Genomic DNA, 15,481 nt, shown 5'->3' with positions numbered 1-15,481 from the left:
TTGCATCCAGTCTCGTTGCGAATCATTGATCTGAACTGACCTTTAGTTAGCTCCATTGCAACGTTGCAACAAGGTAGCATTGCATTCGAGAGACGTTTTGCAAGGTCGGTTTGCGAGCGTTTTTTTAAATTGTTAACTGACATTAGATTGTGTTACTTACATTAGCTAGCCAGCTAACGCAACTTTACCTGACATGAGAGATGGCTACTGTGCGCAACGTTGTCTAAACTAATGTTGCCTTTCTTGACATGGTCCGGTAGCTAGCGTTAGCTGTGCAAATAGCTACGCTATGTAATTTAATAACGTTACATTGTCATCAAATGTAATACGAAATCTACATCAACTAATAATATGACCTATTATGTTACACAAAAACATTTTAGGGTTCCATGTGTGAATGTTTAAAGCTCCCGAATAGTTACAACTAAAACCCATGATTAGGTGGCCAAATAATTAATATACATGCACTATACTCAGAGAACAGCTGCGGCTGTTTATACAGCCGGTTCCACAGTCATGATTCTGACTGACTCATTTCAACATGCTGCTAGCTCATTCTGCGGATCCCAGTGTTAAACACTGCTTTGTCCTGGAACAGGGGTATGGGTGTGTAGGAGTGCGAGGGTATAGGGGTATTGGAAGATTTTATAATTGGGGCATGGGGATATTGGGGACAGAGGAATAGGAGTACATGGAGATAAGGTAAAGGCATATGGGGGTGCAGGGTCAGACTCACTGCTTTTTCTATCCGTGTCGGGGTTTGGTTCTGGTTCCGGTCGAGAGCGGAGTGGAAAGAGCAGCACAGTGGAGATTGGACTATCCTGCTGCAGTCGCCAGCTCTGCAGAACCTCTGATCCACCCAGTCACACACATACATACATGTGCACGCAAACCACACACATAAACAGACAGAAAGACACAAACCAACCAAGGTCATTCTCAATGCAAATCAAACCCGGAACACAGTACAATTGTTTTCACAGAAAAATTTTTTTTTCCTGGACCACAAACACAGTAACAGAGACTAGAGATTTTTAGGAAAATTGTAGTGCTGTCCACCAGGGAGAAAGGATGGTTTTGGGTGTTAGCAGGTTTAAAGGACTGTGGTGGTTTTTGTGTGGTGGTTTTTATGTGACTTTTTGCCTGATTTTGTCCCCACTTTTTGCCTGTGTGTTTCATTGAAGTTCATTATGACTCAAATGCATTTGGTGATTATCAAAACCTAGAATGCCCTCCACACAGTACATTTCCTAGACATTTGAGTAACTTTTGCGTTTCCTGGTAACGATAGCAAAATTAAGTTGAAAAAACAACGAACCTGGATCGATTTGAAGTGTTCGCAATGATTTTCCTCCGTTTAACTTGAACTGCGATTGACAGCCATAATAAAATAAAAATACTGTGAAGATGTTTAAATTGTGGAATTTGCAAGTACCACCAATGAAACACCACAATTTATTTATGATGCAATAAAAATGATTGTACAGGTAGCTTTCGGCAACCTATAAGATCAGTTGCCGAAACCTACCAGTAGAATCATTTTCCATTTAACAGTTTTAAAGAGCTGAAGTGGTTTTTGAAATGAGTTTTAATACTAGTATATTCAAGGTCTAAAACATTTACGAAATGTTTCTAAATTAAAACCACTAGTGTGTATGAGGCCTTAGAGTATCTCCTTCAAAGTACTTAATACCTTCGCATAAGCCCCCTAGTGGACAGTATTCCCCTTAGTCTCATCCACAAATGTACCCCCCCAAGTATGACACACTGGACAACAGTATCTATTTGGGAGTTTGTGAAAATACTCATTTACAACAAAAAATTCCAAATGTATTCCATCATAGCAACAAAATAAAGCCAACAATTGCCTGCTAGTATGCCAATACAGTGGTGGAAAATGCTGCTCACTGAATAAGAAAATAAAGGAGAGGAATTCTTGTGTAATTATACCATGTCATTCTACTATAAATATCAGTGACTGAAATAGAATAAATATACAATCTTACAACTGATTTTACAGGAACAAGACCAGGTTAAAACCTAGTATATCGCTGGACCTAACACACATGATCCGGCGACCAATGATGTAACTTCATAACTCGGCCGACCAATGGTGTAACTTCATCACTCAGTCACATTTTTTATAGTTACATTTGCATTGGTTGTAAGAGACAACTGTTAGCCTTTGCCAATAAAAAACAGAAGAGTGAATGATTACAGTACATATTTAGATATGTACCACAGTGTGTTAATGTTTTTGCATTATTTTTCAAGGTCCATCCATCCATTATCTATACCCCCTTTTATCCTGAGCAGGGTCGCGGAGGGTGCCTATCCCAGAGTGCATTGGGCGAGAGGCAGGAATACACCCTGGACAGACGACCAATCTACACACCATTCACTCACACACTCATACCTATGGGCAATTTAGAGTCTCCAATTAGCCTACCTGCATGTCTTTGGAGTGTGGGAGGAAACCAAAGTACCCAGAGGAAACCCACATGGACACAGGGAGAACATGCAAACTCCATACAGAAAGGCGCCAAGCCGAGATTCGAACCCACAGCCTTCTTACTGTGAGGTGACAGTGCTACTCACTGCACCACCATGCCGCCTAATCTATATGCTTTATAATGAACAAAAAGCACATATGCAATCTCTTAGCATATCATTTCAAACTGAAGGAGAACAATTTCATCTTTGCATTTTTGCCTAGATAATTGCATTTATGGCAATTTATTTCTAAATTATAAATATAAACTACTCTAAGTTAGTATTGTAAATGGTACAAGTGTCTTGCTTCATGTAAGCCCTTTTCCAACTCTCTGTGATGCTTACATATGGAGTTATAAAACCTTAAACAAAACACCACCTAACTGGGCAAGGACTGGCCAAATGTGACTCTGCAAAGGGGTTAACCATTCTTCATGTAAACAATATTGTGCTTGCATTCACGATATTAATGGTAGTGCGTGCACGTGAGCAGAAAACATAGTTTGTTTACTTTTTTACTTCACTGCAGTGGTGATAAAACGTACAATAAGTACTAATGTGTTTAGCCTAACTAGTAGTTAGCCTTTGTTAATCATCTTATAAGGCTAGCATGATGTAGCTAGCACAAGCCAACGGCACTTAACCATAAAAATTGATTTTTAACGTTACTTGTTCAAGCGAACCTTAAAATATCTATCATTTTATCAATAAAGTCCTAAAAGAAGAAGGAATTAAATCTTTAAAGCTATATATCAGGGCTATTCAACTTCAACAGCAAGTGGGCCAAATAGGAAAATCACTGGGGGTTCGTGGGCCACACAGAATACTTTGTCAATTAATGGCTACAAATAACTCTAACAGTATAATGTTAATAGATATATTACTACATGGAATAAACTAGTCACTTGCATCCCTTTTCTTTCACTTTAATGATATCATTATAATCAATTCCAGACAGCCGCCAGGCCATATAAAAAAGTAGCAAAGCTATGGTTACGGCTGGCAAAGTAAATAAATACTTGTCAGTCCATTTGCTCTGGTCTCTTTGGCTTCGAGAGAGACATTTTGAAGCTTGTTGTTAGCTTAATAAGGCTGTCAAAAGTGCCATGAAATTGAGTTTGAATATTAGCTTTTGTAATTAGTTAGCGTTCAAATATATTCGAATATCATTTGCCTATAATTCACAAAAAATAAGCTGTTTATTGTCGGGCGCAATATGCACCTGACGCTCCATCTAAACTGGCCTGCGCGTTATTTTCCACAAGCGGGCAGTAGAATAGAGGACATCAGTGAACTTTCATACGAGGTTACTACATCTGGGGCCTCATTTATAAAACGTATTTTAGATCAACTGTGTGGCGTGTACGTAGAAAATCACGTCAAAGTAGTGATTTATAAAATTTCAACATGAATCGATTTGACCGTGGAAACGGTTGTGGCTCTACGTCAGGTCTTCACTTTACGTAAATTACATTTTATAAATAATCCCCCTGCAGTTTCTATAGCCTAATGCGCAAATGAATAAAGCACTTTCTCGTGGATGTAATTTGCCACAACTCAGCATTTATTAATCACAATAATAGGGAAATGATTGTTTATAGGAAATCCTGTTTATTTCTTAACACAAAAACTATTCAAACGGCTAATACCTGTAGCCTAAAACAACATAAATTACTTACTCTGTTTAGTTTGTTTAACTTTTTTCATCATCCAATTTTATCAAAATCTTCAGAACAGAAAGGAAACATAGCCTGCCATGGGAACATTATTTAGCCTAAATTGTTAGCTGACCAGTAACGTTAGCACAGGAAATTAACTTTGCGTGCATGAACATGATTCGCCGCATGAAATTAAAGCCTGTATATTTATGTTAATTACAAAACGCGGGATCCAAACTAATATTCGAATGCTCATATTTAGGTTCGAACTTAAAAAATAATAAAAAAAAGATTTTCTAATAGTTTTCGAACTTCGAATATTTTTTGACAGCCCTATAGCTTAGCTAACGTGAGTTTCTCTGTAGCCCGCCAGCCCAGAATGCAACGTGAGGCTTGACTGAGCGAATGACAGGTGCGCAGTGGGTGTAATCCTGTTGCAGCCAATCACAGCACATAGGTGCTTTAAAAAGATGTAACCAATACCATATTGGTTCAGATCATACAGTCTATGGTTCAGATGTCTCAAAGTAGCTCAGAGATATGTACCTTAGTTTTATTTATCATATCACACACATGCCTGCCTGATTTGCAGGCAGCCTCTTGCGAGCCATAGAAAAATTCAAAAGGGCCGTATCTGGCCCGCGGGCCGCTAGTTGAATAGGCCTGCTATATATTTTAGGAATTGGCTTGGCTGCTGTCAATGAGGCCAAGCAATCAGAGCATACAATTGCTTTGTAAATTAAGTCAGAAGTATTCGGACCAGTATTCCGGAACCCGATAAATGTGAACAATGGAATGCTCAGTGAAATCTGTTGGTTTTTACTGTCGTTGGGGTCCTACTCTTATTATTGAAGGAATGTTTGGGAAAATATGATTACACAAAAATTCCATGTAAGGACAATTTTGGTCCATAATACATTTACTTATGGTTTATTTAATCACAATATTTATGTTGATTTCCAGAATTTTATTTTTTGGTTGTCTTGTGTTATGTTTGAATGAATTAATGAATCATTGCATATATATATATAGTACTTTCCAAAAGGCTTACTGCTTTTACAGTGATGAGTGGGAACTCACCTCACCCACCACCAATGTGTAGCACCACACAGTAGCTAAGGTGGAGAGGAAGAGAACATTTTTTAGCCAATAAGAAAATGTTTGGAAGAGCTATTGCTGCAGGCATACTGTTGTTGGCCATTTTCACTATTCTTGTGTTGGTAGGCGTCCTAAAGATTTCTAGACGTCTTTCTCTGTTAGTTGTCAGTCACACAGGACTGTGGTACCAATTTGGACTCTGTACCACTGATACTGTAGAAAAACTAGTATGTTACATTTTCAGCAATTCGGAATTAACTTGGCAGTAATGTAACATCCCTATTGGAAACATGCAAATTTGTGAAGTGTTTTGTATTTTTTAACTTTTGATAGTTAATTTGGTCCAGACAGTACGCTGTGAGTCACGGATAACCCACCATGGCCCAACTGTGGCCGGTAGCTCCATAGGGTGGCACGCAATTGGAGATCCCGTTTCCCAGGGCATTGGAGCATTCAGTCGGTTAGGGGTCAGTGTTTCATTGCCCTCTAGCAACCCCCGCTGGTTGATCAGCCGCATATGAAGCTATATGAGCTTGGCTGTGGGCTACAACGACACCAAGTGTTTTGGAGGAATATTGTGGACTCCCCAAACCTGGCAGTGGGTATCGTGCATGGATATGGCTGCCGTTGCAAATAGCTAATTCAACATTCCAAATTAGAGTGGGAATTAGGCATGTTCAACCCCGATGACAGCTTTCATGCTCTGCTTGCCTGGTTTTGTAAGATGCTCTTGGGTTCCTGAAGGATGGTGGGTGGAGCTGGGACGAGACGTCTTTAATTGTGTGATGTCCCTGATTAATTTTTTCTCCTGTTCAAAGGTGGCTTGTTTTTTTTTTGCTTGCGATTTCTCCTGGTATATTGGTTTATTTGAGCAGTCACATTTTAGTACATATCCCATGATAATGGTCACTCATCCCTGCACATACAGACATTGTTTTTATTATTTTTGTACACTTTTAAAAATTTGATATTTTCCCCATAATCTCTGTGTGTGGGCTCCCTCTTTAGCCTTGCATGCCAGGTGACACCCCACTTTGGGTGCTAATATTTATAAAAAACCGTAATAAGGACACATTTGTAAAATGTGCAGTAACTGTAAGCCAGCCGTGTGTGTACATGTGTCTCACCAAGTCCAGTCTGCTCCACCAGGGCAAGCCCCACACAGCCGTTCTGACAGCCAAATGCAGAGAGCCGCCGACCACCAGGTATACCCAACACATCCAGCCACAGCACACTGTAGAGAGACAGGGGCTGATAAACACATTCCTTCACACATACACATACACAGACGTACATGCAAAATTATACAAATCACACACATGCTTACACTAGCACACAGACATGCATACATGCACTGACTTGCTGGGCAGTTCCTGCAGCTCTGGGAAGAGTCTCTCCACTGGGTGTTCCTCAAATTGGTGCAGTGAGGCATTCTACAGAAAAAGAGTAAGAGTGACAGAGAGAGAGAGCGAGCCAGAGAGTGAGAGAGACACCCATTAAAAATGCACAATAAACACACTCACCACTTCGTGGGGTTCTGTGAAACTGATCTCACCTCTTTGTATAGGTGTATGCGCTGGTCATGCCCACTCAGCAGAAATACAGTTTCAAAGCAGCCATCAGCACACTGTATCCTGTGCAGAGAAAACAAACACACTCACATTTCAGGGTACCCGGTGTATTTACCACCTTCTCCTACTCAAGAACAGGCCTCTACATGCACTCACTCAGTGTGATAGAGTTGGAAGGGGGTAAACTGTAGCTCCAGGTTCAAACAGCTTTCTGCAGGAAACAAAAAAAAGCTTTCAGGAGGGAGAAAGAATGACTTATTTTAAAGTTTACTGTACAATGCAGGCGCAGTCTTTGTGAGGGAGGAACAATCAGAGTTTTCAAGGAGCCCCATTTCACCAAAACTGTCTGCAGGGTGGTCGTGCCATTGGCATAACCGAACAAGCCATACACCTTGCTAGATCTTTCTGTGTTACAGGTGTAACTTGCTGGTCTGGTAACACTGTTGGCCAGGTCTGTCACTATTTCTCAAATTAAGCAGGAGAATTCTAGATAATGTGTCTTATAAATGAATGTAATGTCCATTTTTGTGTGTGTGTGTGGCTCCTAGCTCACGTGCAATGGACTCCAGGTTGAATTCTGACCCCGGTTCATAGTCACAGTAGATGTTGAGGAATGGGCTAGCCTTATCACCAGAGTCCTGAAAATGACAAAAGACAGTGTGGGTTCACTTCCATTGCACTGATCTTTAATATCAATGTCCAATCAGGCAAGAACTGGTAAAAATACAAACTAAGATGGACTGTGATAGTGTTCATTTTGACAACAGATTTTGATTTAGTTTTGGTCATAGCCTTCTGATTATATTGTACTTTAGTTTTATTCAGTGTGTGGTGCAATTTTAACAGTCTATAGACTTATTTTAATGCTTGCACACCAGTGGATTCGTAAAGATCAGAAGGGTGTAAACACAGCTGGAAAGTGTAAGAAAGCCCTCAGATACACCAAACAGTGTCAAAGTCACGAACTGTAAAAAAAACCCTTCCAAAACACCAAACAGTGGAAGAATCTGAGTGGCGAAGTAACTAGGGACAGAGGGAGATGCCACTATATATTTGTTCAACAAAATTATCTGTATTTGTATTTGAATAAAAACCGAAAGTGGGTGTGGCGTAACTCGGAAGTGAGTGGAGTTTAACCTGGAAGCTGTATAACATGCTGTGTAACTGCATAACATGATTATAATTTTTCATAATTTCAACTTCATCAAGGAATACATCTTCGGCTATTATGCTTTTACTCAAACTTCCCAAGTTGTATTTTGTGAAGACAATATGCACATGAGCTGGGAGCAGTCTAGAGCGATGGGGAGACACAACATCCCCTGCTATAGTGAAAAGTGGCTTGGAGGAAACTCTCATTGGGGAGCAGGTCAGATATTTTAAAGCCACATGAGCCAGTGCTGGGTGTGTCATTAGCCAACAGCCTGTGTCTGTGATGTTTTAAGGCAGCACTTTTTACTACCTACTACCACCATGCTGACAACCATCAGACATATCCAGCAGTAGGCAAAAGCACTGATTTCTGCACCAGCAACGACTGAATTTCATAAAAATTACAAAACCATATATTCAAAACTATTTTCTTGAAATGAAGGGCACAACTGAATCAATTTCAGTGTCTGAATTTATAAATTACTGTCTAAATATAGGCTAAGAGAAAATGTATTGAGGAATATTACAGAAACACTGATAAGCTGTGCATGACAAAACACAAAATGGAGAAACTAGTAAAAGACATATCAGAATATTTTTTAAGAGTAATTTCTTAAATTCTCAAGTTCAGCATATTTCTCCCTCCCTTCACCTTGGAGTGTGCTTTGTTGGGGAAGTGAGGATTATGTGAAATATGCTTAATTTCTGAATCCAGCAGTTTTAACTGGTTAACATCCTTTTTTGATGTCCAGCACTCTGAATACGGAACACAAGTACATCAACAGTTAAAACCCCTTACTTATCCAACATGTAAAATACATTTAGTCCATTTAATTTGTTAATAATCTATATCTTTGATACTAATTAATTCAATCACCAAATGCAGAGCAACATATTGGATCAACTTTTATCAAATGTACAATTTACTAACAGATTAAAATTAAGAAATGTATTAAGTCACAACAAATATTCACGTCTAATCTAAAAACAAGGTTCAACTACCTTAAAAAAAACAAAAAAAAAAAACAAATGCTACTGACATGGACAGTCAGTCACACAAGAAATGAATGAAAGAAAATACCAAACCACAGCTTTCTCCTAAAATAGTCCCATACAAAACTAAGATCAAAGTATGAAAAAACAAAAAGACAGCTGAATATTCCAAAAAGCCAGGGATATTACTGTTAAAGGAGTAAAATGGTGGTTGAACGTGACACTTCCCAGTTGTCTTTAGGCAACAACAAAACAAATGTGCATAATTTTTTTTTATTATTCAGTAATTTCAATGTACTTTAAAACGTATTTTTCTAAGCCTAAATTTCCCACTATAAAAGTTCACCCGAACCGTCTGGGCGTGGTAATGAGAACTGTCAGTTAGTTATGATTGACAGACCGTGCCCCGTTACCATAGCTACCCCCATGATACGCGCTCTTTTTGGGAGACTGAATTTTAAGCTAGCTAGCTTAGTAGTATATCAAGTATCGACAGATAGCTAAGGTAAGGACGTTGACTTGTATCCAATTATAATATAAACTCTAGCTAGCCAAGTTAAGATAAAAGCACAACTATAACGTCCTCATAAAAGCAGACTAGCTAGCTAACGTTATCGATAACATTGCCTTATGAAAGCAAACTACCTAGCTAGCTAACGTTAGCTATCATTTTTAAGCAATGTCATAGAAATAGTGCACTTTTTACACAGGAATGTAAACCCAAATAATACTGGCTAGACATGGTTTTAACTAGCTAGCTAATGTAATTTACTTGTTATTTATTTTGCTTGTTATCAGAAATAGTCTAGAGGGACTTGTTGTTATTGATTGTTTGCGGACGTCTGCCGGAAGTTAAGTTAGGGCCAGAACAATGCACATGCGCAGTAACGTCTGTTTATGTTGTTACCGTTGAAAGCGTCTATAAGTACGATTGTTTTTTTTTTTTTTTTAAATGACTTACAGTACCTGCTACGTCTAACCTACCACTGGAACTGAAAACAGCACCTATTAGATGTGTGTCTAACCGAGACTGAGTTAACTTGTGTGATGGACAGTTCTAGGCTATAATGGATTTGTCTACACCTTGTGGTGGACATAATACTACAACGATGGAGGCCGATGCGTAGTTCTCCCCACCCAATTACAGTTGAATATAAATAAAATGTTTTGAATATAATTAAATAGTTAGCTAGCCATCCGTGATAAGCAAAATACTGTGAGACCATTTTTATCTAAAACCCAACTGAATATTTAGAAATACACATTTTGTTTTTGATCAGCTGAAGAACATTTTGTCCTTTTTTAATCAGACAAGTGTTTGGTAAGAACACCAGCTGAAAAGCTTTCCCCAGGATTAACTCTGGCATAATGCTATGTAATATTAGCATAGCCATGCAAAGACACAATATTAATGTTAATAACACCAAATGGGAGCATCAAAAATGACAACCATAAAGGGACAAAAATAGAGCTCTGAAGGTGACTGAAACGGACTTACAAAACAAAAGGAGCAGTAAGTGGCAGATATGACAAAACAGCAGAAATAGGAGGAGCAAGAGGCAAACCTTGATAAATGTGATCCCAACAACCAGGCCTCTGTTGGGCGGGGACTTGTTGAATGAGTCAATAGACACGATCTCTGCATCAACTGTGCAATGCAGTGGGAGAAATACAGCCATTATAAATGCTGCTATGCAGCTGTAGACACATACAGAGTAAACAATACTGCAGACAAAATCCTTTTCAATCTTTTTTTTTTTCATATTGGCTCCCATTTCATGCAGAGTAGTACTATATCTGATGTGAAATTAGTATTTTCAATAAGACAAGCACCAATAATGAAATATAATTAATGAAAATGTTGTAACTAAGATGCTACTTGTCTGGACTGAGTACATGCTAACATTTTATAATAATAAAGCCCTAACATTACCAAAGCTCACAATAGCTACTAATGACCTTGTAACTGGTGCACCTTACATGGGATGCCTGCATTTTCTGACTTCGCACAGGTGGACCGTGGTCGGAGCCGCAATGTCAAGGCCAAGAGGCGCCACCTCCCACCCCAGTGACCATAGACTGTAGCCCTTACTGTAGCTTAGTCCTCCGCAGTAATCAGGAAGTGACGCAAACTGTACCTCATTGGTCCACAACAAATATTATAACAGTGCCCAAATGACACAAATCATGAAATCGACCCATGGACAGTCATAAGACGAATAAAATACACATATTGTGACTATTTGTTCTCATGAGAAAAAATTATTGACTTTGTATTTTGACCGCATTTGTACCGTAGACATGGAAACTGGATATGAAAACACCTATACTGGAGCCAACCGTAGTGGCGCTAGTGAGCAACCAGGAACAAAAAGACCAGGAAATGAGCTTCAAAATGAAGTCTGGTTTTGGCCGCTTGGCTTTTCCGCACCGGACTGTCAATCACATTGTAAAAATCACAGAACCACTTAACTCTATGGTTTTGGCTCCAAATCGACAACATGGCCACGCCCGCCATTGAGCTTCAAAACGTGTTTTAGAGACCCACAGAGAGTCAATGGGTGACGTCACAGTAGCTTTGTCCATATTTTTTACAGCCTCTGGTTGCCACCAGCGATTATCACATTTAGGCTAATGGTTGGCCCCTACGACTTAAAGTTAATACTGAGTGACGGATGATTTTTCCCACAGCGCGCAGGTACTACCGCCGTGGGCTATGCATGGCAAATTGTGGTCACTCATTCACTCACTCACTCACGACCTTTGAGGGACGTTTTGTGGGACGTATGTGCAGATGGTGCCAGCTAGAATGTGTCTGCGGAAGTGAGTTGCGCCGTGGGTCTGGACGGTTACGCGCTAGTTGTTTGTCGCTACCATTGTTCTGCACATCACTGAGACTTAAATTGTAGTTAACTTTGACTCCAGTGCTGGCTCAGTGGTCATAACAATATTATGTCTATTACATACTCATAACCTGTAATTACTTTTGGCAAAGTGTAAAATCATCAACAAATCAATCTAACCTTACAATAAATTACATGGAAGACCACACATTTGTTCAGAGTTTGATAAACACAATTACAATGTTTCTATGCCTGTATGCTGCCAACTGGGCTGACTACAAAGATGGCATTAATGACTTCACATTGGCGATGCACGCCAATTCTGGAGTGATAAAAAACTGCTAAATGTGTAGGCTACCAAATTTGTGTAACTAAAACTAGGTCCAGCAACTTAATGCACATAATGGCAATGCAATGGTGATCATGTCATCAGAATAATGCCTCTAACACATACACACAAAAGTATGTGACAGCTGCTGAAAGCATTGGTTTAAGAGGTTAATAGTGTGACACTTGCTAAATGAATTAAGACTACATATTGTATACATTTCTCATGTTATTTCATGAGAGAACATTTCTGTAAGAATTGGGGAAAAATTGCCTAAAACCTTTGGTAGTTATTATCAATACAATTGTTTTGGTATACCCCTGTTGTTCCATATTGATAATTTGACAGAGGTTACTTCGGCATTTGTAATTATTTAGGCTAGTAGAATGTCTGTACTCTATTCTAAAACTGCACAATATAGTTTTAAACTATGCAGTAAATGAGCTGTGTACATTTGGTCCATGGTTATCGCTCCATCAGTAATTATCTTTTCGCCACAACACAAAAGAAATATACCATACGTATATAATATCACAAATATATAGAAATAGCCTAGTGGCAAAGGTCCTGGGGCCATGAAATATCTTAAGGCTAAAAGTGGCTACTAACCTGCCAATTTAGGAGAAACTCTTAAAAATATTGTGCGTGTCAGTCCTTTAGGGACTCAGATGCTGTAGTATTTGGTCTAAAAGTAGGCTATTTCACAAAGAATTTTAGTAGCGTACTAAAACCATGTTTTAGATAATCAAAACTGAATTATAGATAACTTTAATTGGAGGTTCCATACAACTGAGAATGGTGAAAGTGACTTCAGTCTTACTAATGCAAATGGAATTAGAGATATCTTAAATTTACGTTTTGACCAGTCAAAATGCATTTTGAAGATATCTTAAATTAGCGTTTTGATTAGTCATAAATGAATTACAGATATCTGTACGGTGAATCCGGGCCGGTCATTAAATGTTAAAAGGGCATGAGATATTGAAGCCTTTAAACACTTCCCAGACATATTACAACATGAATTTTCAATATCATGTGCCAGCACCCAAGTGCACAGGGATTTTTAAAACAATTGGGACACTTTTTGTTCTGTTGTATTGTACTCACACCACTATTACTAGTTCAAAGCTGGCTGTGGGCTTGCCAACTACACACACACGAACCAAGTTTACTAACATTATATTCACATAAACTATACCATCATGAATATGAATAAAATGTAAAGTTACAACATCTGTGTCTTTGCAAACTTCGCTTTGCTATTTCTTCGGTGGCATTTCTCGATATAACTGTTCCGCCGTGTTAACATATTTCTGCGGTTGCGGGGCAGGCACTCTTCACGCTAAGAAGAAATTTCAGGATTTTTCCGATATTGCTTGTGTCGAAAGTGCTGCGACGGAGACAACGATATATTTACTCAGGAGGCACATCTGTCCAAAAACGTAAACAAGTCAGGCAGTTTTCACTGTCGGGAAAAATTTTATGACTACGTAACGCGAACGCAAATGAACCACAGAACCACATACCTTGGACCTGAATGTATTTTTGCCACAGCAATCAAACCCGTCGGCGTAGCCTATCTACCGTTTTAGTTGAGAATCAAACGACATGCTAAGTTAATAAAATCAGTGGTCAATTTAGTTTATTTTTATTAATGCCTACAACTGTATTGCGGCAAACTGGACATCACATTCACACAACGTTAGTGGCCACGCAGAATTCTTACTAGGATTACGTTTAGGGTTTTTTTGTTAAGTTTAAAAGTTGTTTGATCAAACCTGGGATATAGGTGAACTGTACTTCTTTGGCAACTGGACGTATTTTTTGTCGGAAATCTTGATACTTGAAACATACAACTTTGCCTTTAAGTGTTGCCGCAAGCAGGTCCTGGTCATCGGCCTGGCACAACCCGTATATGTTACTCTGTGACGAGAAGCGGCTGAAACTATCTTCCACAAAGGGACACATCCCCTTAGCGTCTCGTTCCATGTTCAAAACACACAGAGGGAAAAGAGCAATGAAAGCCCTCCACAATCACCGGTCTACTTCGGGCCGCGCCTGTTCCAAATTTTTCGTGAAAGGTGGATTTTTTCCGGGAGATGAGAGTGATGAACGAATTAACTTGTCCTTCACGGTTTTTATCCAATCAGACTGTACGAATGCGAGAAAAAATGGAACATAGGGCGGACATTCTTTGCGGCTACCTGAAGCAAGAAGGTCAATCGGTGGCTAATCAATGAATTTAACTTCCTGTGTAACCCACGAGATGTAATTTCAAAATAAAAGCACACGAATTTTAAATATAACATGTTTTCATTATTTAACAGGGCAAGACTCAGAGATTGAAAAATAAAGATCAGAAAGCAAAAGTCATCCGCAGGAATTTTTTCCAATCCTATTTTCTAATGAACACAATTCTCCAGCCAGGGATGTGTCTGAAATCACTGCACTTGCCTATCATTTAGTATACAACATTACCTTATATTTATTAGTCAGACACTTTTATCCAATGTGACGTACAATAAGTGCATACCGAAGGTCATTGGAACAACTACAAAACAGGTCCGATAAGGTACAATACTAATTTTGTAACAGTTATTCATACCCTACCCATGAAAACATTAAGTCCAGTTCACACAACGAACAATACTCTCTGACCTAACCTATGCTAAGTGAAACTAGAGGCATGACAAGCTACAACATCAAGATAATGATACAAAGTACAATATAAGTGATGGATGTAGGCACGCATGACATGCAAGTGGCACAGGAGGATATGGAGGACTAAATGTGCCAAAATTAAATAAATAATGAAATAAATAAATGTGGAAATAAAATTAAGTATTTATTTATTTAATGATTCATTTATGTCAGTATAATTAAATAATTCCCACCTCATGGCTATTTCATTATTTCATGTTGTATTTCCGAATGGCTTTTTTCATTTTATAATGACACTTTTCAAAATGGTGAGCCCTCTCAACACGAGCGGGGCTGGACCTACCCACTGATTAGGCAAATGTGATTTCAGTGCTAGTTTGTACTTGGCAGGATTGTTTGTTTGTTTGCTGAACAGGTTACCCTACAGGGTTGGAGTCCTGATCTGTGTGGTCACTTCTGGCACTACGATCTTTACTTCACTCTAGTGTGTTTCTTTTGCACCTCTGCACCTTGAACTGTTGCACTTGTTGTACGTCGCTCTGGATAAGAGCGTCTGCTAAATGCCTGTAATGTAATGTAATGTAATCTTTTGTAATTGATTACTTGGGCTGCGTCCGAATAGTCAAAAGAATTACATCCTATGTCTTTTCCTAACCACTTTTCCTTGACCTCAGTGGAAAACGT

At 39.0% G+C, this 15,481-nt stretch overlaps 1 protein-coding gene across 1 annotated transcript in view; it reads right to left on the bottom strand.

Moving 5' to 3' along the window:
• kptn (kaptin (actin binding protein)) overlaps window positions 1–14,334 on the bottom strand; it is a 41,484-nt gene extending 27,150 nt beyond the window's left edge. The window contains exons 1-8 of the mRNA XM_035433093.1: window positions 13,915–14,334; window positions 10,531–10,613; window positions 7,374–7,458; window positions 6,977–7,031; window positions 6,805–6,883; window positions 6,609–6,682; window positions 6,377–6,483; window positions 737–850 (exon numbers count right to left, since the gene is read on the bottom strand). Of these exons, the coding sequence (XP_035288984.1) occupies window positions 737–850; window positions 6,377–6,483; window positions 6,609–6,682; window positions 6,805–6,883; window positions 6,977–7,031; window positions 7,374–7,458; window positions 10,531–10,613; window positions 13,915–14,125 (808 nt within the window). The 5' untranslated portion in view covers window positions 14,126–14,334. The remainder of the gene's footprint in view (window positions 1–736; window positions 851–6,376; window positions 6,484–6,608; window positions 6,683–6,804; window positions 6,884–6,976; window positions 7,032–7,373; window positions 7,459–10,530; window positions 10,614–13,914) is intronic.
• Window positions 14,335–15,481: the final 1,147 nt, after the last annotated feature.

The sequence above is a fragment of the Anguilla anguilla genome, chromosome 9 (assembly GCF_013347855.1).
Source record: "Anguilla anguilla isolate fAngAng1 chromosome 9, fAngAng1.pri, whole genome shotgun sequence".
In the NCBI taxonomy this organism is placed as follows: Eukaryota; Metazoa; Chordata; class Actinopteri; order Anguilliformes; family Anguillidae; genus Anguilla; species Anguilla anguilla.
The sequence above is the reverse complement of the archived record's forward strand: the minus strand, read 5'-3'. Positions and strand labels throughout refer to the sequence as shown.